Consider the following 23593-nt stretch of genomic DNA (forward strand, 5'->3'; position numbering starts at 1 on the left):
TACGCGTAGTGGTCATAACTGGAACCTGTTTTTTGTCCATATACTCTAATGGAGGAGGCGGAGTCACGTATCGCATCATCACGCCTCCTACGTTATCACGTGAACTATAAACAAGGAAGAGATTTACAGCACGAGTCAAACGCGGGAACGAAGGTAAATGACGTTAATTTTTGAGTGTCTTTTAATACTGTGTAAGCATACATATTAACACATGTGCAATTAAACGTGTGCATTTACGGGGTGATTTCTCAGGCTTAAAAGCTCGCCTTTTATCAAACGCGGGAACAAAGGTAAATGACGTTGTTGAGTGTCTTTTAATACTGTGTAAGCATACATATTAACACATGTGCAATTAAACGTGTGCATTTACAGGGTGATTTCTCAGGCTTAAAAGCTCGCCTTTTATTAAAAAGGTACATGCAAACTGTTTTCATTCTGAAGGGCACAAACCACGTTAGATTTCAGACGTTAAACGCGCAAAAATGTTGGTACACCAGATAAATAAGCGCAACATATTACCAGTTGTATTGTATGCTTACAATACATATAGAAATGTGTTAATCGTTAACTAATATTATGGGATGGTGTTTTTTGACTCGCGCCTTGATTTAAACGATTGCATTTCTTGGTGGGTTTGCGTAGCTTATTGTCAATATCTTAACACCTCTTTTTAAGACTTAATTTAAAAAGGTTTTCTTTTCTTCTTAATTAAAATTTAAAAGCAATACTTCACCGCTGCGAAGCCCCTCTAGTGCTGACGTCCGATGTTCGATTACCGTAAGCGAGTGCAGTGAGTGTGTACGCCTGATGAGCCAAGAATAAGGGGGAAAGACGTGTCGCGTACTCTTTGCATTATTTGACAGTAAACTATTTTCAACCATTCTATGATCTGTCGTTTAAATCAAGTATCATTACATCTTCCTTTCTTAAAGAGAAGTAAGGCAGTACTTATAAGCTTACATATATATATGTAGACATACATACATATATATATATATATATCTATATTCGAAGCCGTGCAAGCACACTCTTGAGAATGCAACGTATAGTTGTACAGGAGAAAAGCAATCTTGCCTCAAATCAATGGCAACCTTTTGTAGGTCTATGAACTTAATTTAAACTTTAGGTTTACATGGTGCTTTCTTTCCGAAGTACCTGCACTCATGAATATGTCTGTATGTGTCAGTTGGTCAAATCCACGCGCTTCACACCGGTGAAGTACCGCTTTTAAATTTTTATTAAGAAGAAAAGAAAACCTTTTTAAATTGAGGGAAAATATACTAATAACAGTTTGTTAAGGATCTGATTTTTTGTGAAGCTGCCTTCACTCGAGTGATCACTTCGAGCTGACTTGCTGGCCAACTATAAGCGTTACCTGGTAGGTAACCACCCATACAATCAGATTGTGAATCAGACTACGAATGCCGTGAATGTAATTACCCCGATCTACATGTTGTCAAATAAACGAACCACACGCCGTGACGCAATTTTAGGGGCTTCGCCTGTAGCGCTGACGTCCGAGATTCGATTCCTGTAAGGGAGTGAAGTGAGTGGCTGGTTACCTACCAGGTAACGCTTATGGTTGGCCAGCAAGTGAGGTAACATCAGCCACGGTGCCTTCAGTTGTGAGAAGCAGATCATAGAATGGTTGAAAATAATTTACTGTCAAATAATGCAAAGAGTACGCGACACGTCTTTCCCCCTTATTCTTGGCTCATCAGGCGTACACACTCACTGCACTCGCTTACGGTAATCGAACCTCGGACGCCAGCGCTAGACAGGCTTCGCAGCGGTGAAGTATTGCTTTTAAATTTTAATTAAGAAGAAAAGAAACCCTTTTTAAATTAAGTCTTAAAAAGACGTGTAAAGATATTGACAATAAGCTACGCAAACCCACCAAGAAATGCAATCATTTAAATCAAGGCATGAGTCGAAAAACACCATCCCATAATATTAGATAACGATTAACACATTTCTATATGTATTGTAAGCATACAATACAACTGATAATATGTTGCGCTTATTTATCTGGTGTACCGACATTTTTGCGCGTTTAACGTCTGAAATCTAACGTGGTTTGTGCCCTTCAGAATGAAAACAGTTTGCATTTACCTTTTTAATAAAAGGCGAGCTTTTAAGCCTGAGAAATCACCCCGTAAATGCACACGTTTAATTGCACATGTGTTAATATGTATGCTTACACAGTATTTTTTAGTTTTTTTTTTCTTTCTTCAGTAATATTTAATCTCCTTAAAGAAAAACAACATATGCATTTTACTTTTTTTGTATCTCTTTAGTAATATTTTAGTGTAAAAGGATAACCAGTATTTAAACCTTTTATGTTACTTTATAAATTTATTTTACACAATGTTGAAAAATTAATAAGAAAGCCTACATATTTTGGCAGCTGCTGCTTTAATTTTCAATGAAATGAAAAAAGCTCTCCAAGAGAAAACGTCAATGAAGAAGAAACAGTTTGCACTATCTAAAAAGGAGAAACCCTCATTTATAAAGGTTTGCTGCAGATGACTTAACTGAAAATAAATTAATAGTTCCTATGTGTATAATACATATTTATCTATTTTACTTATGCCTTTATTCCAGCAACTTGCAACATCTGAGGTACAATTTGTTACATTACTTTTGTTTTTTGCAGCACAGGCAGGTGAAGTGACATCCTCAGGGTCACACAGTGGTGTCAGTACCAGGATTTGAACTGACAAGCTCCGGGTTTACTGAAATATTACTTAAGAAAGAAAAAAAACGAAAATGGGCAAATAGGGCTATGCATACAGATGTCCATCCATCCATTATCCAACCCGCTATATCCTAAATACAGGAGCCAATAAGTAGATATGTATATTATATATATGTGAATGAATGTATGTATGTATATATGTATGTCTATATTTATATGTATATATATATATATATATATATGTAGATATGTAAATTTGTATATGTATATATATATGTATATGTAGATATGTGTATATGTAGATATGTATATATATGTATATATGTTTATGTATATATATGGTTACATAACCTCTTTAACACACTACTTCTCCGCTGCGAAGCGCGGGTATTTTGCTAGTTGTACTATAATATTTAAAAATAAAGAAAGTTAAATTTACTCTTTGAGGAACGATACAAACATTTGTAGACACATGTTAGTCTCTGATTAATGCCACCCTCATCTGGCAAACAGTAGACATGTGTAAGTCTAAACTCGTAACAACTCGAAAGTTTACTAAACCTCTTCTTACTATACTTCCTTCTGCTCTCTTCTGTTTGGTAGGGATAAAGGATTTAAATATAAAATTTACACATAGCACTTAGTACACTGTTTTGGAGTTAGTATTTATATTGTGTTGTATTGATGAAAAATACAAGCATGTGCTTCTACATACTAATATAACAAGTCTTTAAATGTCACATCTTACCATTCATGCCATAAAGCATCTTGTGCAGTAATCCTCAACATAGGGTCCACTTCCATAAGGCGACAAACCAGCTCCTTGGCTGTGAAAAAAAAATTGAGAAATCTTAGTGCTTGTTACACATGCATAATATCAACCACTACATTATTAAAATCTGTTTAGATTATTAATCATCAAAGTAATACTTCTTGCACAGATTTGACAAGAACAGACTTTCACAGCAATTACAAGTTTCCTGCAATCATTTTAATAGTAAGTGCTACTGACTAAAGACACATGAAGCATTTGTGGTGAGTGTCTTACATTCTTTGGCACTGTTACTGTATATCTAAGGTATGTGAACTTAAAAGAGATATTTGTACTTTATTTAGTGCTACTTTTGAAATCGATATAAAATCTTTTCAAGAAATTCCACTTTGAATTCTACATTTGATCTCAAATTAACCAAGGGAGCTGGTCAACAGTGATCTGCACTGAAAGCAGCAGTGTTATGGGGGATGACTTTGTGACAAGAAAACTCCAAATTGCCTAACACCATACTTATTTACAGCATTAGCTGGAAACTGTGACTAGCTGTTTAGTTTTAAAACAAATAACATTTATGCTTGTTTAATTTTAGAGTGATCGGTATTGTTATGGTTCAAATTATTATACACATTTGGTCAGTTGCAGTGTGCCTGAGACAGTAGATCAAGCAGATCAAGACCAGACTACATAGTCAAGACACTATATAAAAGCGGTCGGGATTGTCCTTCCGTCCCGTGAGTGCAAAGCGTAGCAGTATTCCGCTTATCACAGACTTACTACTTGCGGCTTGCGGTACGAAGCGACACGATATGAGCAGAGTTCTGGTGCTCCCATCGTTCACTTGCTTTTGTGCGCGTTCTTGGAGATTAGGTAGGCTATTTTTAGATTTGTATACAAAGAAATTTTGTCCAGCCTTACTTCTTCTAACTTGGTCACTTTATTAGCAGTCATTCATTGACTTTTGCGACACAACATTTGTTTTTGTGCTGATTCTCCGTGGCTTCTCATTCCCCACACTTACATGCCTGATGTACACATGGAGCGCACACAAATTGAGGATTGTCTCGAACAACAATCTGCTCTTACGGTGGAAAGAAAGCGTGCTGCAGAACGTCAACACAAGCAAAACTGGCGTAAAAGTTTAGCAAAAGAACATCGCGAAGAAACTCGCTGTGCTGATCATAAAAGGAAACAAAATTGGTGCCAAAACCTAACTCAAGAAGCTCAAGAGGAAACACGGCGTGCTGAACGTGAAAGCAAACAAAAGTACAGGCGAAACCTAAGTCAAGAAGCTCGCGAGAAAACCCGCGAAAGAAATCAAAAATGTTCACAGCATCAACGCAACGAAATTAATGTTGCGAAAAGAGTTCGTAACAGGCCTGGACAAAAAAATTGCTTTGGAGGACATGTCCGAAGACGACATTCTTCAACATAGTTGTGGTATTTTTAATCAAAAATGTGTACATTGTGGCGCAAAATTCTTCTCATTAGAAAAAAATACTAGGAACGAATATACTATGTGTTGTAAGAGCGGAAATGTTAAACTTCAGCTTCAGAGAGAATTTCACTTATTCCAAAACTTGCTGACAGGCATGCATTTACACTCGAATAATTTTATGGCCAATATTCGATCTTATAATAGTTCAATTGCATTTGCATCTGTTGGCACGAAATTCGCTATTGTTTTAGAATTCATGGATCCATTTACCATCGTGCGGGAACATTACATCCTGAAGGTGATGAAAACCGAGCATATGCACAATTGTATATACTAAATCCAAGTACGGCAGCAGAGGCAAGGGTTACTAATAAAGAAAATCAAAATTGGATTCCTGATTTGATGTGAGAACTGAGCGAGTTTATGGCTAATAATAATGATTTAGCGAAACAATACAAACTTCTTTATCAAGTTGAACAAGAAGCTTTACTTGAAGCTCAAAATCGAAGCGAGGCACCTTCTGATATAAAAATGACAATCAGATACGATAAGAAATCTGATATAAAAAGGTACAATCCACAAAGAGTTAACGAAGTGGCTATGATTTTCCAAAGTACAGATGGGGAACCACCTCACAATTGGGACATTTTGGTGTATTTAAAATCAAATCACAACAATCAGATTGTGCCAAAAACTCAAAGAATCAGTATATGTCACAGATTTTTAGAAGCAATGACATATCCGGTATTTTTTCCTTATGGTCAGGAAGGATGGCAGCTTGATTTGAAAACTACTAATAATAAAACACTCACACAAATGATGTACTTCGCTTACCAATTGCAAGTACGCGACACATTTAATCTGTTGCTTCATGGAGGTAAACTAACGCAACAATATTTCGTGGACTCATATGTTAAGATGGAAGCCAATAGGCTTGAGTTTAATAGAAAACACCAAGAACAATTAAGGGTGTCCTCATATCAAAATTTGAGGCATGAACTTAATTCAGATGACTTACAAGGCGATTTGCCTATCGGGCAAATGATCGTATTACCATCAACGTTCCAAGGAAGCCAGAGAAATATGCAGCAAAGTTATCAGGACGCTATGGCTATTGTACGAAAGTATGGCAAACCAGATCTTTTTATTACCATGACTTGCAATCCGAAATGGCCAGAAATTACACAAAATCTTAATGGAACCTCAGTCGAATTTAGACCAGACTTGGTTGCACGTGTTTTCAATATAAAACTTAAAGAACTCCTAAGCGATTTATACAAAAAACATGTTTTGGGAAAAGTTATTGCAAACATTCATATAATTGAATTTCAGAAAAGGGGACTGCCACATGCTCATATTTTGTAAATATTAGATAGAGCATCGAAACTAGAAACTCCTGATCTTATGAATAAAGCAGTATGTGCAGAACTACCTGACTTAATTGAGAAACCCAGGTTATATGAAATCGTAACTAAAAACATGATTCATGGTCCCTGTGGAGCAGAATTTCCCAACGCTTCCTGCATGGATAATATCAAAGGGTGCACAAAAAGTTTTCCAAAAGAGTTTCAACTACAAACGGTCACAGAAAAAAAGGTTATCCACTTTATAGGCGGCGTGAAGGAGTATGCGCTGTTATAAACGGCAGGACAGTTAACAATCAATGGGTCGTTCCATATAATCCTTACTTACTGCTCAAGTATAACTGTCACATAAATGTTGAAGTGTGTGCATCTATTCAAAGCATAAAATATCTCTTCAAATACGTTTACAAAGGACATGATTGCGCAAATGTAGACCTAACTGAGCGAATTGCCCATGATGAGATCAAAACGTATCTGGATTCAACATATGTCAGTTCTCCTGAAGCAGCATGGAGAATTTTTGGATTCCACATGCATGAATGCAGTCATGCTATTGTGCGCCTCCAAGTGCATTTACCAGAACAACAATCTGTCGTTATTAGACAAGGCAATGCTGCAGAGGCACTCGAAAGGGCTAAAACCAAGGACACAACCTTAACTGCATGGTTTAAACTAAACCAAACAGATCCAAATGCAAATCGATATTTCTATTATGAAATACCTGAAAATAATGTGCTTAAAACGAAAAATGGTGAGGATACATGGGAGCCACGTCAGAAAGGACACGATTCTGTTATAGGCCGAATGTACTCCGTCAATATGAAAGACACGGAAAGGTATTTCCTACGGCTGCTCCTTTTACATGTATCAGTAGCTAAAAGTTTCGAAGACCTTAAAACTTCAGGAGACCAAGTGCATGCAACTTTTCAAGAAGCTGCAAAAATCAGAGGCTTGACAGAAAATGCTGAAATCTGGAACGAAACTCTTACTGATGAAAGCTTGGTATGTATGCCTAAGCATCTTCGTGAGATATTTGCATATATATTAGTTTTCTGTTCTCCTGCAAACGCTACTGATTTATGGGTATTACATAAGGCAGCTCTAACTGAAGATTATACAAGACAACAAGGTGAGCAAAATGACCACCAAGATTGCCAAAATTGCAGGCCCTGTCATTTTGCGCTCCGAGATATTGCGAAGATTCTTGGTTCCTCAGGGAAAAAATTAACAGATTACGGTTTGCCAATTACTCCTGCTAATCTTCCGGAATCCAATAATCAACAATATGATCCTGAGGTAGAAAGACAAAAGGCCGAAGCGACTGCCGCCATGTTAAATTCCGAGCAAAGAGCTGCTTTTAATGGCATCATGAAGGCCATAGATGACGGAGCAAATCCAAGATTATTTTTCATTGATGGCCCAGGTGGGAGTGGGAAAACATACTTATACACAACTTTAATAAGTACCTTATGAGGAAGATCTGAAACTGCACATGCCTGTGCTTCTACTGGCATTGCTGCTAATTTATTTCCAAGTGGACGAACGTATCATTCAATGTTTCACTTAGGAATAAATATTTTGGAGACAACAGTTTCTGCATTTACGCCTCACTCAAAAGTGGCAAAATCCCTCAGAGAATCTAAATTAGTTGTGTGGGATGAGTCCACTATAGCATCTTCACACGCACTAAATTCAGTAGATAGATTGATGCGGGATATAAATTCCAGTGCGCACTTTCCTTTTGGGGGTAAAGTGTTTCTCCTTGGAGGAGACTTCAGGCAAACACTGCTGATTGAACCTCATGGCAGCAGAACAGCCATTGTTGAAGCCTGTATAAAGTATAGCAAAAGCTGGAAGAACTTCCATACTTTCAAATTGATCAAGAACAACCGATCGGTTGATAGAGAATTCAGTGATTGGTTATTAAAACTTGGAGAAGGAACGTTAACTAATGATGTTGGCCTAGATGAAGAACTAATAGAAATACCACCATCATGCTGTGCAAAGGTGACATAGTAAAGGAGATCTTTGGCGATAAACTTCATGTAGCGGATATCCCCAACTTTGCGAATAAGTTTATACTAACTCCAATCAACAAAGATTGTAATGAACTAAATGAGAAGGTACTGAATTTATTAGATGGTGAATTTGTTACATGTCTTAAGCCATGACTCAATATTAGATGGCACGGATGAAGATCTTTCCAATTATCCAATAGAGTGTTTAAACAGTTTGAATCCTTCTGGAATTTCACCACATGAATTGAAATTGAAGTAAGGTACCATTGTAATTCTCATTCGAAATCTGAGGAGCGGTCTGTGTAATGGAACACGACTAATTATTCGAGATTTACTGCCTAATATTTTAAAGGCAGAAGTGTTGACTGGCACTGCTAAAGGGGAAGTAGTATTTCTTCCTAGAATTATACTGGATACTTCTGACGGATGGCTTGTTGTTCTTCGAAGAAGACAGTTTCCAGTAAAGGTGGCATTTGCAATGACAATAAATAAATCGCAAGGACAAACTGCTGATAAAGTTGGAATATATCTTCCACGGCCAGTATTCGGCCATGGTCAGCTCTATGTAGCATTTTCAAGAGCAAAGCGCTCTGAGGATGTAGTTGTCCATGTAGTGGACACTCCACAACAGGGAAAACTGATAAAAGGCACTAATAGAGTTTTCACACCAAATATGGTATTCAAGGAAGTTTTCGAAATTATATAGAACAAAAGTTAAAATTTCGTCGCAAAAATAACACAAACTACGAGTATTAAAGTAATGCGGCTCAGATTCAATGTAACTAAATTAATGAGTTGTCGTACATGAATTTTATTTTTCACTGTATAAAATATCAAATTGATCTATATATTGAATTGCCTTAAGAAGTGGTCGACTTAAAAGTCGGTCGCTTTAAAAGGCGGGTCAGCCTAGTGTGGAACTAAGAAGAGACAATCCTCAGGTCTAAGTGCTGCTGCAGTGAGCAGTGGAACAAAGTCAATACCAAGTTTAACTAATTTGCAGCTAGTCTTGTGTTTCTTTTGTGTTCCTCCTTGGTTTGCACACCTGCTTTATCATTAAACAATCAACTGTTAAAACACTTAACAGTCACAGGAAGAAAATCTTTAGCGCTAAGTCTGCAGCTGATAAAACACAGGAAACCTAATTAAACAGGCAACTGTTCAAACATTTACAGGGACAATTCAAGCCTTTTTTTAATGACACTGGAAAATACATGTCTCCTACATTTTAAAATCATACAATTAAAATAATCTTCTAATGAACAGAGGCAGCACGGTGGTGCAGTGGTAGTGCTGCTGCCTCGCACTAAGGAGACCTGAGTTCGCTTCCCGGGTCCTCCCTGCATGGAGTTTGCATGTTCTCCCCGTGTCTGCATGGGTTTCCTCCCACAGTCCTAAATTGTCCCTAGTGTGTGCTTGGTGTGTGGGTGTGTGTGCGTCCTGCGGTGGGTGGCACCCTGCCCGGGATTTGTTCCTGCCTTGCGCCCTGTGTTGGCTGGGATTGGCTCTAGCAGACCCCCGTGACCCTGTGTTAGGATATAGCGGGTTGGAAAATTACTGACTGACTGATGACTGAACAGGCATGCTTTACCATTGACCATTAAAGATATCAAAAACTCATAAGAAATATCCAAAGGAAATTTCAAATCACCTCCCGCCATTCAGCGGGTTTGACAGCAAATATTAAACAAAAATAACCTACTAATGAATATTGGTTGCCTTTTAAACTAATTTAAACACATTTTTGAAAAAAGGTTCTATTTAAATTCAGCGGATTTGAAGACAAAAAAAAAATAATGTAAGAAAAGTAATTAAAATAACATACTAGCAAATAAAGGTTGCTTTATAATCTACAATCAGCAGATTTGAAAACTCATAAGACCCAGCTCTTATTTGTACGTATTATGTATTATTATCTTATTACATATTAAGCCGTAAGTGTTCGTTTATCCTTTAAATATCCAAAGGAGTTTCTTGTTAAAATTAGCAAAAGCCTTAACATCTTCTGAAAGAATGCGCTGGTTCCGTTTACATTCAGAACGAAGACCACAGCTCTTTAAGGTCCTTGGTAAAAAATGTCGTCACACTATCCGAATAAAGAACCTGGTTCTTTATAGCCCTTATTTAAAAACTGTTTATATTCTGAATAAGGCCCCTGGCTCTTTGCAAGCTTAATTTAATCACGAGGCTGAATTTAAGCCTTGTTAATCGGATAAATGTCAAAATAGATTTTGTTTTACATTCAGGGTTCTGTATGGCCTTACGACCTTCAGCTGGTTTGAAAACAAAGTCATTAGATTAAAATAATTATTTCCTAGTAATAAATATAGGTTGCCTTTTAAACTAATTTGAACATATCTCACTTTTACATCAAAATAGACCATCAACTTTAAAAGATTGTAAGAAAAGTTATTAAAATACAGGTGTCAATCTAAGAAATGGTTTCACACATAAATATCTCTTGTTCATGATCGGCCTCTTATCAGCTGATGCTTGTACCTTACTTATGTTTTCAATGACTTGCATTCGCTTCGATCTCTCGGTCAAACAAGTGAAGCTAACTTTCGAAAAAAGAGAGCTGAAATAAAACGAGGGTTTTCTCCTCTTGACAAAGTGCCTAGATCTTACACCTAGAGACAGTACCATTTAAATAAGGATTCTTTGCCGCTACAGAGTGCCTCCGCCCCTGGAGGCGGGGCATCAGCAACTTATTACTTATGAACTTTCTCCCAAACGTACAGGGGATGTCGCTCCGTCCTTGTAGGTGGTCAGAGAAATGCAGACTGTATAAAAATCTCTGCTTTATAAGCTAATGACCTTTTCAGCATACAAGTGCATTGGTGTTCTTTCCAAAAGGCAAGCGATTTAGTTTTTTTTCTTCTGCAATGGAAAACAAATGATAAAATAGTTTTGTGATTGTTGGTAATTGTAGATTATCAAAATATGCGTTGTTACGATCGTGCCTCTTCAAACTGTTGAAAAGATTGTCTTTTTAAATCCATTTTCAAATCAGATAGTTGCAGCAATTCGTCCAACTACAAGCACTCTCCAAGACCGCTTTCACCCGGAGGTGAGTTTTCTGATTTTTAAATGAAAGACTATACCTAATCTATAATAATAAAAGGCAAAGCCCTCACTGACTGACTGACTCACTCACTCACTCATCACTAATTCTCCAACTTCCCGTGTAGGTGGAAGGCTGAAATTTGGCAGGCTCATTCCTTACAGCTTACTTACAAAAGTTAGGCAGGTTTCATTTCGAAATTCAAAGCGTAATGGTCATAACTGGAACATATTTTTTGTCCATACACTGTAATGGAGGAGGCGGAGTCACGTATCGCGTCATCACGCCTCCTACGTAATCACGTGAACTAAAAACAAGGAAGAGATTTACAGCACGAGTCACACGCGGGAACGAAGGTAAATGACGTTAATTTTTGACTGTCTTTTAATACTGTGTAAGCATACATATTAACACATGTGCAATTAAACGTGTGCATTTACGGGGTGATTTCTCAGGCTTAAAAGCTCACCTTTTATCAAACGCGGGAACAAAGGTAACTGACGTTGTTCACTGTCTTTTAATACTGTGTAACCATACATATTAACACATGTGCAATTAAACGTGTGCATTTACGGGGTGATTTCTCAGGCTTAAAAGCTCGCCTTTTACTAAAAAGGTAAATGCAAAACTATTTTTAATCAGTTTATTGAAATGCTCCCGTTAAGGATTGCAATAACATATTCGCGAGATAAAAGAACGAAGTAGGGGGAAATGGAGGAAGAGCCGCAAACGGCAAAAAATTAATTAAACAATTGAGAACGGAGCGAGTTAAGCATACAAGCATGTTCATAAGGGAAACAAAGCACGGTGTAAAACGTAAGTTTAAATTAAGTTTATAGAAACGCTCCCGCTGCGGATTGCAATAACATATTCGCGAGATAAAACTTTAATGAGAAGACACGAGGTATAAACGAACCACACGCCGTGGCGCAACCATTCTATGATCTGCTTCTCGCAACTGAAAGACGGCACATGGCGGATGTTAGCCGACTTGGTGACCGCAACGTTAGGGGCTTCAACTATGGCGCTGACGCCATATCTCAGTGCCAACACTTTGCAGACTGTACTTAAAAGACACGCCCTCCTCACTGGACAGTTAAAAACACCAATCAAACTAATGATGTCATCAAGTATTACCCAATCAAAAGTAGGAAAGGAGGCATCTTCATAAAATGCGTGTGGGATGATTTGCATGAGATGCTGCTTTAAAAAAAAAATTATAAAAAAAATACGGGATAAATCCCGTCCAGTATTGATTCAAAACGGGACGCGCAATTTCATTCTCAAACGCAGCACGATTCCGTATTTTAAAGGACGGGTGGCAACCCTACAGCGCCAGGTAACCACCCATACAATCAGATTGTGATTCAGACTAGGAATGCAATGAATGTAATTACCCCGATCTACATACAAGGCGAAAGTCTTGCAACATTCAAAGATGATGGTTTGGGATAATTAGTACTTATTAAGTACAACATTGAACATAAAAGAGCTTATGAAGCCTTGAACTGAAAAAAGCAAGATCTCACAGATCGTAAAAAAAAAAAAAGGAGGTAATGTCGTTTTACTCGCTGTAGATTTTACTCAAACATTACCAGTTATTCCACGAGGGAGACCAGCAGATGAACTCAATGCGTGTTTAAAATCCATGCTTCTCCCACGGTCAGTGATATGTCGCGTGTTCTCGGGTAGGTACACCAAAAAATGTATACATTTAAGCATGTAATGGCCAAAGAAAAAATGAGGTATACCCGAAGGCACTGCAGTAGTACTCAATGTAACTTTACTTCTTAAATGTTAATGTTTTACTGTTTAATAATTTATACGCTTCTTATATATTGTTCAAATTCTTTTATGAAAATACCAGTGACAGCGCAATGCACGATAACATGGAGTGAATACACCATACGCATCTGCCCACGGCCGCCCTGGTGTGCGCAGATAGGAGTTGATTCTAAAATAAAATAAACATAAAAACAGTAATACATTCATCACCCATAAAGCGGATAGCAGACGTGACGTATTATATGTGTACCACATTTCAAGTCAATACGTGAAACGGTTTGCAAGCTACATGTGATTTAAAATCCTGGACAGACCAACGAAAAGCCACTGTAGCAAATTATTGAAGAAGATTTTACTGTTTAATAATTTATATTTATATGAAATGTGCTTCTTATATATTACTTCATATTCTCATATGATAATGATGTTAATGTTGTTTATATTGATTTCTATGTTATTGTAACTGCATCTATGTGTGTATATGTATGTATGTATGTGTATATATATATATCAAAAATATATATATTAAAAATATATGTGTATATGTATATATAATATATCTGTATATGTGTGTATATGTGTGTGTATATGTGTATATGTATATATATATGACAGCAACACTCATAACAATGACAACACAATTACATTGACAATCATGTTACGTTATTTTTAAAATGTTTCCTTTACTTTTTCATAACCTCTTTAACACACTACTTCTCCGCTGCGAAGCGCGGGTATTTTGCTAGTTATATATATAACTAGCAAAATACCCGCGCTTTGCAGTGGCAAAGTACTGCTTTAAAATTTTTATTAAGAAGAAAAGTAAACCTTTTTAAACTGAGGGAAAATATACCAACAATTATTTGTTAAGGATCTCTTTGTATACCACGTTGTCAGTTCGGCCCTCCGGTTGTAACATGACCAAGCTGTGCGCTGAGCTTACTCTTGAGCATGCAACGTATAGTTGGCCATGTGAAAAGCAATCTTGCATCAAATCAATGCCAACCTTTTGTAGGGTCTGTCCCTGAGACTTATTAATTGTCATTGTGAAGCAGAGCCTTACTGGAAATTGGAAGCGTTTGAATTGAAATGGGTTTCATTGATAACTGCGCATCCAGCTTTTGAGAGTTTAAACATTCATAAACATCAAAGTGTCCACTACTCAAATCGTCACCTGTGAATCTAAGATGTTTAAGAGGCATTGGCGGTTGTCCAAAGGTGTAAAATATTTGGTCATTTCGGTACACTTGAAAGCGAAAACCGAACAATTCAGCGGCAGCCATCAACTCACATGCAGAACCATAGGTGAAGGGCTTAAGAATTTCACTCTTATAGTGCTCCTGTGTAGTATAATTATCTCCTGTACCGTCATCAGTCCACACCTTGAACCTGACCCAGTCATTCAATACATAAGACACAATGTTCCTCCGGATATCAAGAGTGAGCCTGATATGGCCGTGCAATATTTTACACGGAGAATGGAAAAGGCAGTCGCCACCTCCAGGCATAGAAACCACTCGGTAAGTGACAGTTCCTTAATCGATGGTGATCACCTCGATAGACATGTTAATGGGGGTACATTTGGAACGATAAAGGAAATGGGTACCTGAACAATGTAAACTAAGTCTAAAATACCTACACAATAACTATAATTGTAATAAACGAACAATAAAACAGTGGAGAAGCCGTGGATTAAATAAAAAGGCTGCAGTTATCAGCAGGGAGACGTGAATACCGTGGCGAAGCAAGGAAGGGAATGAAGAGACTGGAGCAATGGATGGCAGGCAGCCAACTATGTGGGAGGCGTGGGGATGGGGGACCCAACGCCGCCTCACACGGCGACCGAGCTGCAGGCTATGGATGTATATATGTACGTAAGTAGGATTCAGTTAGCGTTGGGAACCCACGTAACAAATTTCTTGATGATGGGCCCATAAGTAACAAAGACTGTTGGAAAGTTCAATATGGTGGCCGACAGTGGTGTCATACCACCGAAATAAGTACGTACATCGGTTTCGGTTAGTGCAGGGAAGCCGCCTACCAAATTTCGTGAAAATGGGGCCATAAATAAGAAAGTATAACACGGGAAGTTGGAGAATTAGTGATGAGTGAGTCAGTGAGGGCTTTGCCTTTTGTTAGTATAGATATATATAATATATTATTATATATAATAAGTTTATAAATATAGAATTTTTCCTTATTTCAGAGGGTTGCAGTTTCTGGCCTATTGATTGCTCAAAAAGTGAGTCAATTCTATTACCTTTTAAATCGAAAAGTTTTTTTATAAGTACATACAAGCTCATTACTTTTTTAAGACGAAATTTCTTTATAAGTACATACAAGCTTATTATTTTATACTTTAATTTTAGAAGAATCGGAGGCCAAACTGTTTTCTTCTGTACATCTAACTAGAATGCAGTTGGAGGACCTAATCTCTAGTACAGATTAGTTCTTTGAGACTAAAAATCCTGTCTCGGATAAGAAAGATAAAGCGTTCCCAGAGCCCCGTAAGTACTACTTTCATCTGAGGGTTCTGTGGTGTAAAAATAAGGCTTTGTAGGTTGAATATACGGTATATAATTTTTGACAGTAACCTCAACGCTTTTGAAGAGTGATCCAGCCAACATCTGGAATTGGCACAAAGGCCCTTGGACAGTCTCTTATTGAACATCTCTTTCAAGCAGCCTGGTAAGTTGAGTTATTCATTTGAGTGTGCAGCGAATAGTAGTTTTAAAGAAAACTTAGTCTTGTTTGTTTTTTCAGAACCGCCATCACCAGGATTACTGACTCAAATAGGATTTCTTGCTCAAATAGTACGCAAATACAAAAGAATTGACTCTAGGCCTAAGGCTGCTGATCTGAAGGCTGAAATTAATCAAGTTCTGCAAGATTTTAAAGTGCTTTACCCGATCTTTTACCCCTTTCACCAGATTTACAAGAAAAGTTTATTTTATTGTGCGCTATTTTAGAAAACTTATTCCTGAAATAATAGCATGCAATATGATCTGCAAAGGTAATGTCACAGAAGGTAAAAGCAGGAAAAGGTGTTCAAGTGAAGACCTAGACATTGGGAAAGGTTCTCAAAATGTCAGATTATTACATGATATGGTGAATGAACTCCCAAAAATGCCTACTCCTACTCCACAATATTTTACTGAATCTCAATATACTGTATCTATTGGCAAAATCAAAATATGATCCAATTGAATATATTATAGCTATGATGAGAGTTCCTTCACCAGTTACTGTGCCCATTAACTTTGATCAGCTTGACTGCCTTTTAGATACCCTGTGCACAGTAGCCACCCTGGATGAACTGTTAACATTAAACTATTTGTTAGAAAGGGTTCAGTGGTCTTTGCACGAAAATCCATCCATCCACTACCCAACCCACTATATCCTAACTACAGGGTCACGGGGTCTGTTGGAGCCAATCCCAGCCAACACAGGGCGCAAGGCAGGAAACAAACCCCGGGCAGGGCGCTAGCCCACCACAGTGAACGAAAATGTGAATGTTTAAATGAGTCATGGTTTAACAAACACCACGGGTTCTGCTAATGCTGTACCTTTTGTTCCAACACCTCAAAATACTGGCATCTCTGCCTCTCAGAGTATGGTTCCCTCAGTTTCATCTACCCCTTCGGCCTCATCAGTTTCAGTCATACCATTTGTAGCTGGCCCCTTTGTCATGCTTTTTCTGTTTCTGCATCCTCTCTTTCTCTTATCTCTTCATCCTTCTCTGATTCAGTCATGCCAGTTATGTCTGGTTCCTCTGCTGTGCCTGTTTCTGCTATCCCTTCCTCTTTCTCAGTTTCAGTCATGCTAGTTGTAGGTGGAGTCACTGCCTCCTCTACTTCTGCCTCCTCTGCCTGTTTCTGTTTCATCTTCAGTCATGCCAGTTGTAGATGGTGCCTTTGCTATCCACTCTGCACCCTCTACTTCTGCCTCTGTTTCATCGTCAGTCATGCCAGTTGTAGTTGGCACCTCTGCTATCCCTTCAAAATCCTCTGTTTCAGCTGGCTCTGCCTGCTATCTCTTCAGCCTGCTCTGATTCTGCTATCCCCTCTGTACCCTCTACTTCATCCTCCTCAGCCTTTGTTTCATCTTCAGTCATGCCAGTTGTAGATGACACCTCTGCTATCCCGTCTGCACCCTCTGCTTCTGCCTCTGTTTTATTTTCAGTCATGCCAGTTATAGCTGGTGTCTCAGTTATCCCTTCAAACCTCCTCTGTTTCAACTGGCTCTGCTATCCCTTCAGACTGTTCTGCTTCAGTCTCTGATTCTGCTACTCCTTCAACGTCCTCAGTCATACCAGGTATGGCTGGTGGCTGTTGTGCCTATTTCAGCTACCCCCTCAACCACCCCTACTTCAGGTGTGCCAGTTGTGGCAGGGCCCTCAGTTTTGGCTTGAGTGCTGACAATCAGAACATTTTTCATCAAATCGACAGGCCGTCGCTTAATAATACAGAAATAAGACTCCCCTTAAATTTTGCTGATGCCTATGAACTAGAATCTTGTAAGGAGGTGTTTAATAGTAATCATGAGACTTTGCAAGGAATTCTAGATAGTTTTTCTGGTACTTTAAATTCGAATGATGTTGTTCAGTTAGAATTGCATGCTAATTCCTTGCCTATTAGTGATTTTATACAGATGACTGGAGCTAATCTTAGTGTAGAAGAGTTTCTTCAACAGATAGAGAATTTTCTTCAGAGTCACACAAGTGTATTAGTGGATGCATCTCTAATGCTAGTGATACAGATTGTTCAGTCACCTAGCGGTGGTGTTAATGGCGCTCACAAGGTCTCCACTCTACTCAGTCATGAAATAGTCAGAAAGAAAATGAGTCATTTAATTATTTCTTATAATTATGGGCATCAGCTCTGTTTTGCCTTTTGTCTGCTCTCCCTAATGGGACTACTCAACCCTTAGCCATCACTGTGAAGGACACTGCAATGTCTGTTTTTCTTCCAAAAGAATCCCGGAAGAGATTACCAAGTGTTTTGATCCTGATTTTGTTTTATACAACACACCCTTCCTAAATTTAAAAACAAGACCGACTACATTGAAGCGGCATGTAACATTGCATAAATGTGTCCCTTGTGTTACAAAACGTATGTGGTGAATGATGCCTAAAAACACCATAAATGTTGCCCCAAGGAGTGCCTAGTTTGTAAATCAAAAATTGATAATGATGCAGAAAAGCATCAATGCTTTATAGAAACCTTAAAGCCTGGGGAGCTGTGTGAAAAAATGTGTTTTATAATTTTGAAAGTCGGCAACAAATGGGTGTACACATTCCGAATTAGTCCTTGCATGGGAAATCTTGGTTCTGTACTGGGGAAGACTGTGCACACCAGTTCTTTGCCTGATACCGTCGGCCCAAGTATCGAGGCTATACCTTCATAGCCCATAATTCAAAAGTTTGGGTACTATTTAATGTTGTATTTGATTGAATCTAAGTGAACCCTGAAGTTACCACTCAAGGAAATAGGTTGATGTGTTTCACAGATTCATGTTATCAGTTATGTTTTATAGATTCTCTCAGCTTTTTACCAGTGAAGTTGAGTGTCACGATTAAAGCCATGGTGTTTGAAGCTGAAAAAGGGTATTTACCCCATTTCTTCAATACGGCTAAAAACCAGGATTATATCGGTTCTTATCCTGAGCCTGAATGCTATGATGTACAGAGCATGATGATGAAAGAAAAATAATTTTTTTCCTGGTATGAAAGCATCAAACATGGTGTTTTTAATTTTAAAAAGGAGAGGGATTTTTATTGTAAAAATGATGTTGAAATTCATTACATTACCAGTCAGAAAGACTATTCAAATGCCTCTATTCAATGGCTATTATATCGCTATGAAACAGAAGAGTTGAACATTCAACACGCTCTAAACCTTGGGGAGGTAAAGAAGAGTTCCTTTTTCCAACCGCCTTTCAATTTGCTGGCTGTCAAGAATGCTATGATTTAACACTAGAATCCCTGAAGCCTATGAAAAAAAAACATAATCCCAGGCCACCTTAAATTCCTTCGTGCCTCTCCATCTGTCTTTTGTTTTGTAAATGTTTCAAGCAGCAAGCAGCCTACTATCTCATCCCCCCACTGCTGGAGCTCAACTCTGGCAAAAAGTTCTACCAGCTTCAGTCTTGTTTATCTGCATGCCTGGAGTTGTATAGGGTAAATAATATATCACTATTTGGAACACATGCATTTCATGTGTGTTCCATGTCTACACAATCTGGGTAAATATAGGATGACAGGAAATGCAAGAAATGCAGGAAATGTTAAACAAATACCTAAAATAGAACATTTTTTCATGTTATAGTACTAACAAAAAAATTTTGACATGAAGTGTATAATGTGTGAAGACTGTGTGAAGAAGTCCAAATATCAAATAAGCATTTTCACAAAAGGTACAAATATAACAAAACAAGTGCAGTTTTAATCAAGAATATCGGGTTAGGGTATGACTCTGAAACGACTACTTGGGTGATGCAGCGGTAAGAACTGCTAACTCATAATTAAGTGGTTGCAGGTTTGAGCCTTGTCGTGTACCAAAATTAACATTTTGAGTAGTGAGCTGCTCTTATTGTTACTATTACACAATAAAAACACCCATTTGATTTGAGTCTGTAACAGCCAGTGTAAATGTATGGTACTAGTAAAGGTTAGCTTTTTTTTTTGGCGAGCTCTGTTAAGCAGTGCTGTTTCGTTGAAGGACAGGTGTGAGGCAGACTGACTGGCCAGATGACGTCTGACCTGTTGCTGCACCCAAATGGTGCCAACTTTCACCTTTACGCCTGGTGCAACTGCATTGTTCTTATATGTGAGTGGACGTTTCTTGTGGGGAGGGCTTGTGTTCTCTTTCTCCGATTAGGACCCTCATCCTCATCTGAGTTCACCTCTGTTATAGCACATCTTTATTTGAAAACAGCAGTGTCAGATCAGGGTGAGCGTGAACACGAGTGAGAGAATAAAACTGAATAAAAAAAAAAAGCTAACCTTTACAAGTACCATACATTTACACAGGCTGTTACAGACTCAAATCAAATGTATATTTTTAATAAATAATAGTAACAATATGAGCAGCTCACTACCCAAAATGTTTATTTTGGGACATGGCAAGGCTCAAACCCACGACCTCTTGATTATGAGTCAGCAGTTCTTACCCGCTGTACTACCAAAGCAGTCGTGACAACAAAGTACACTAACCCGATTTCTTTTTCTTCGGTTATATTCTTGAATAAAAGTGCACTTGTTTTTTTATACAGTGCATCCGGAAAGTATTCACAACGCATCACTTTTTCCACATTTTGTTATGTTACAGCCTTATTCCAAAATGGATTAAATTCCTTTTTTTCCTCAGAATTCTACACACAACACCCCATAATGACAACATGAAAAAAAGTTTACTTGAGGTTTTTGCAAATTTATTAAAAAATAAAAAAACTGAGAACTCACATGTACATAAGTATTCACAGCCTTTGCCATAAAGCTCAAAATTGAGCTCAGGTGCATCCTGTTTCCCCTGATTATCCTTGAGATGTTTCTGCAGCTTAATTAGAGTCCACCTGTGGTAAATTCAGTTGACTGTACATGATTTGGAAAGGCACACACCTGTCTATATAAGGTCCCACAGTTGACAGTTCACGTCAGAGCACAAACCAAGCATGAAGTCAAAGGAATTGTCTGTAGACCTCAGAGACAGGATTGTCTCGAGGCACAAATCTGGGGAAGGTTACAGAAAAATGTCTGCTGCTTTGAAGGTCCCAATGAGCACAGTGGCCTCCATCATCCGTAAGTGGAAGAAGTTCGAAACCACCAGGACTCTTCCTAGAGCTGGCCGGCCATCTAAACTGAGTGATCGGGGGAGAAGGGCCTTAGACAGGGAGGTGACCAAGAACCCAATGGTCACTCTGTCAGAGCTCCAGAGGTCCTCTGTGGAGAGAGGAGAACCTTCCAGAAGGACAACCATCTCTGCAGCAATCCACCAATCAGGCCTGTATGGTAGAGTGGCCAGACAGAAGCCACTCCTTTGTAAAAGGCACATGGCAACCCACCTGGAGTTTGCCAAAAGGCACCTGAAGGACTCTCAGACCACGAGAAAGAAAATTCTCCGGTCTGATGAGACAAAGATTGAACTCTTTGGTGTGAATGCCAGGCGTCACGTTTGGAGGAAACCTGGCACCATCCCTACAGTGAAGCATGCTGGTGGCAGCATCATGCTGTGGGGATGTTTTTTAGCGGCAGGAACTGGGAGACTAGTCAGGATAAAGGGAAAGATGACTGCTTGTAAGATACCCTTCGAATCTGATCAGGATGTGCTCCTAATATTCGACCCAGCTGACCTTTTAAGTGTATAGTTTCATCATTTTCATCCAGGGTCACTTAGACTCTTCTTTCGACAGCATTATAACTGAATTTCACAGGATTCTCAGAAGGGATAGTTCCCACTGCAATATCTGCCATAGTGGATAGGCTTAAGGTTGTCGAGTTCATAAAAAACAATGGGTCGTGAATACCTTCATAATATCCACAAGGAATGTAGCAATATTTTTTTATCCCCAGAGCTGAAACGTAGAATTCATTATCTGGCTTGTCTATGGTGTTCCACATATGTGGATATTGTATTTCTGCTAGGTCAGCTTCCCAAGAACCTTCTAGTTCTATGGGTTTAGCAAGCTTTGTCGTGAAATTGAAAATTGTGTTGTTAGGGAAAATGTCTGAGGAAGCATTGCTAGGCAGAGACACAAAAAATCTTTTATGTTCCATTGTATACTGTTAGAAAATGATGATCAAAATATGGGCGGCATGGATTTTATTTTACAGGTTTGGTGTGTCTCTCTGGTATCCAGCTGTTAAATTTTTCTGGCCACCCAAGCCATTTGACTAAAATGAATCATTTTTTATTCATAAATTTCCTAGCCAGTATTTTCTCAATCCTGTAAACATATGTGGAAGCGACTTATATTTTTTGCAATTCAACATAATAAAAGGAGCCTATGACCTCTTCATCATCATAATCTTCAGTTTGTAAACAGCCAGTGACCTAGGTACAAGCTTGGAGACTGTAAAGATATCATCTGAAAATGTTTGTTCATAACCTTCCACAAAAGGATGTTTGGTTTTAGAAACCCTAACTGTATCTCCTACTTTGAACTTAAACAACAAATCATTTTATGACCTGAATAGTACAAATCAGAAAACATCATTGCACTAATGCAATATTACTTGAAAACTAATAGCATCAGATCAAGTGTAAATTTATGCCGATGCTCTTAGTTAGGGTCATGTCAGGGGTTGAGCGTGAACATGACTGAGAGAATAAAACTGAAAAAAAGCTAACTTTTACAAGTACCATAAATTTACACCTGATCTGACACTCTTCATTTGGGATGGGATAGTAGGCTGCTTGTGTTGATCGACACATTTACAGGACAAAAGATGCTGACAGAGAGGTGTGAAGGGATTTAAGGTGGGCCGGGATTATAAGTTTTTTCGTAAGCTTTGGTAACTCTAGTGTTAATCAGTTTCAGAGCCTTTCAAAATGTTTTCCCCATGGCTCCATCCGTTTGTTCAAATTCCATACCTGCATAATCACCATCCTTGTTCATCCATGGCTTTTTCTTGCCGCATTGCCTAAATAGCGATCTCCTTGGCCCCAGAATATTATCAGGCACAAGGATGTCAGATTCTACACGGATCTCCAGGAGGCTATCCGACCAATAGATATGATCAGCAGCAGATAACTGAGGATCAGGCCAATAGATCTGGTCAGTTGAAGGAATGAGAAAGTCCAGCCAAGACGTCTGGTCTGGAGGCGAGTTGCTCGGAACAGAGTAGACAGAGCCGAGGTGGATATCATCATACCAGTTGCTGGATGTTGCCCGGCCAAAACATGTCGCCTTTGGCCATCATTTGGTGTGGTGCAGAGTAGCCGGAGCTGGGTTGGAGATTACCAGTGGTCATTGTCTGGTCTGGATCAGAGTAGTCGGAATTGGTTTGGGGGTTACCCGACCGAAACAAGTAGTCAGCAGCTACTGTCTGTCCAGCAATATCATAGAATGGTTTTTCAGATGACATCAAGGTGTGGAGGACTTCTGACATCTCTGAGTCTGAGAGAACTGGGAGGTGACCAGTGCAGCTATCAAAGGTTTCTAGGAGCTCAGCTTCATTATTGTAGTTAGATGAAGGCATCTTGAGGTTGCTTTAGTGTAATGTAATCTCTGAAAAAAGTCCTGGGATGCACTTGGTTGCTCTCTTTTGCACATCTTCAAGTGTTCCTATGTCTTTATTGTACTGTGGTGACCAGAACTACACATAATATGCCAGATGCGGTCTGTAATAGTGTATTATATAGTTCGAGCATAACGTCCCTTGATTTAAATGAAACAGCTTTTATAACATAACCTAACATTTTAGTTTCTCTTTTAATTGCTTAAATGCATTGCTT

At 38.5% G+C, this 23593-nt stretch overlaps 1 protein-coding gene across 1 annotated transcript in view; it reads right to left on the reverse strand.

The window, feature by feature from the left end:
* LOC114661352 (caM kinase-like vesicle-associated protein) overlaps positions 1-23593 on the reverse strand; it is a 700116-nt gene that overhangs the window by 56023 nt on the left and 620500 nt on the right. The window contains exon 9 of the mRNA XM_051934313.1: positions 3447-3525. Within this exon, the coding sequence (XP_051790273.1) occupies positions 3447-3525 (79 nt within the window). The remainder of the gene's footprint in view (positions 1-3446; positions 3526-23593) is intronic.

This window comes from Erpetoichthys calabaricus, chromosome 11, assembly GCF_900747795.2.
Source record: "Erpetoichthys calabaricus chromosome 11, fErpCal1.3, whole genome shotgun sequence".
In the NCBI taxonomy this organism is placed as follows: domain Eukaryota; kingdom Metazoa; phylum Chordata; class Cladistia; order Polypteriformes; family Polypteridae; genus Erpetoichthys; species Erpetoichthys calabaricus.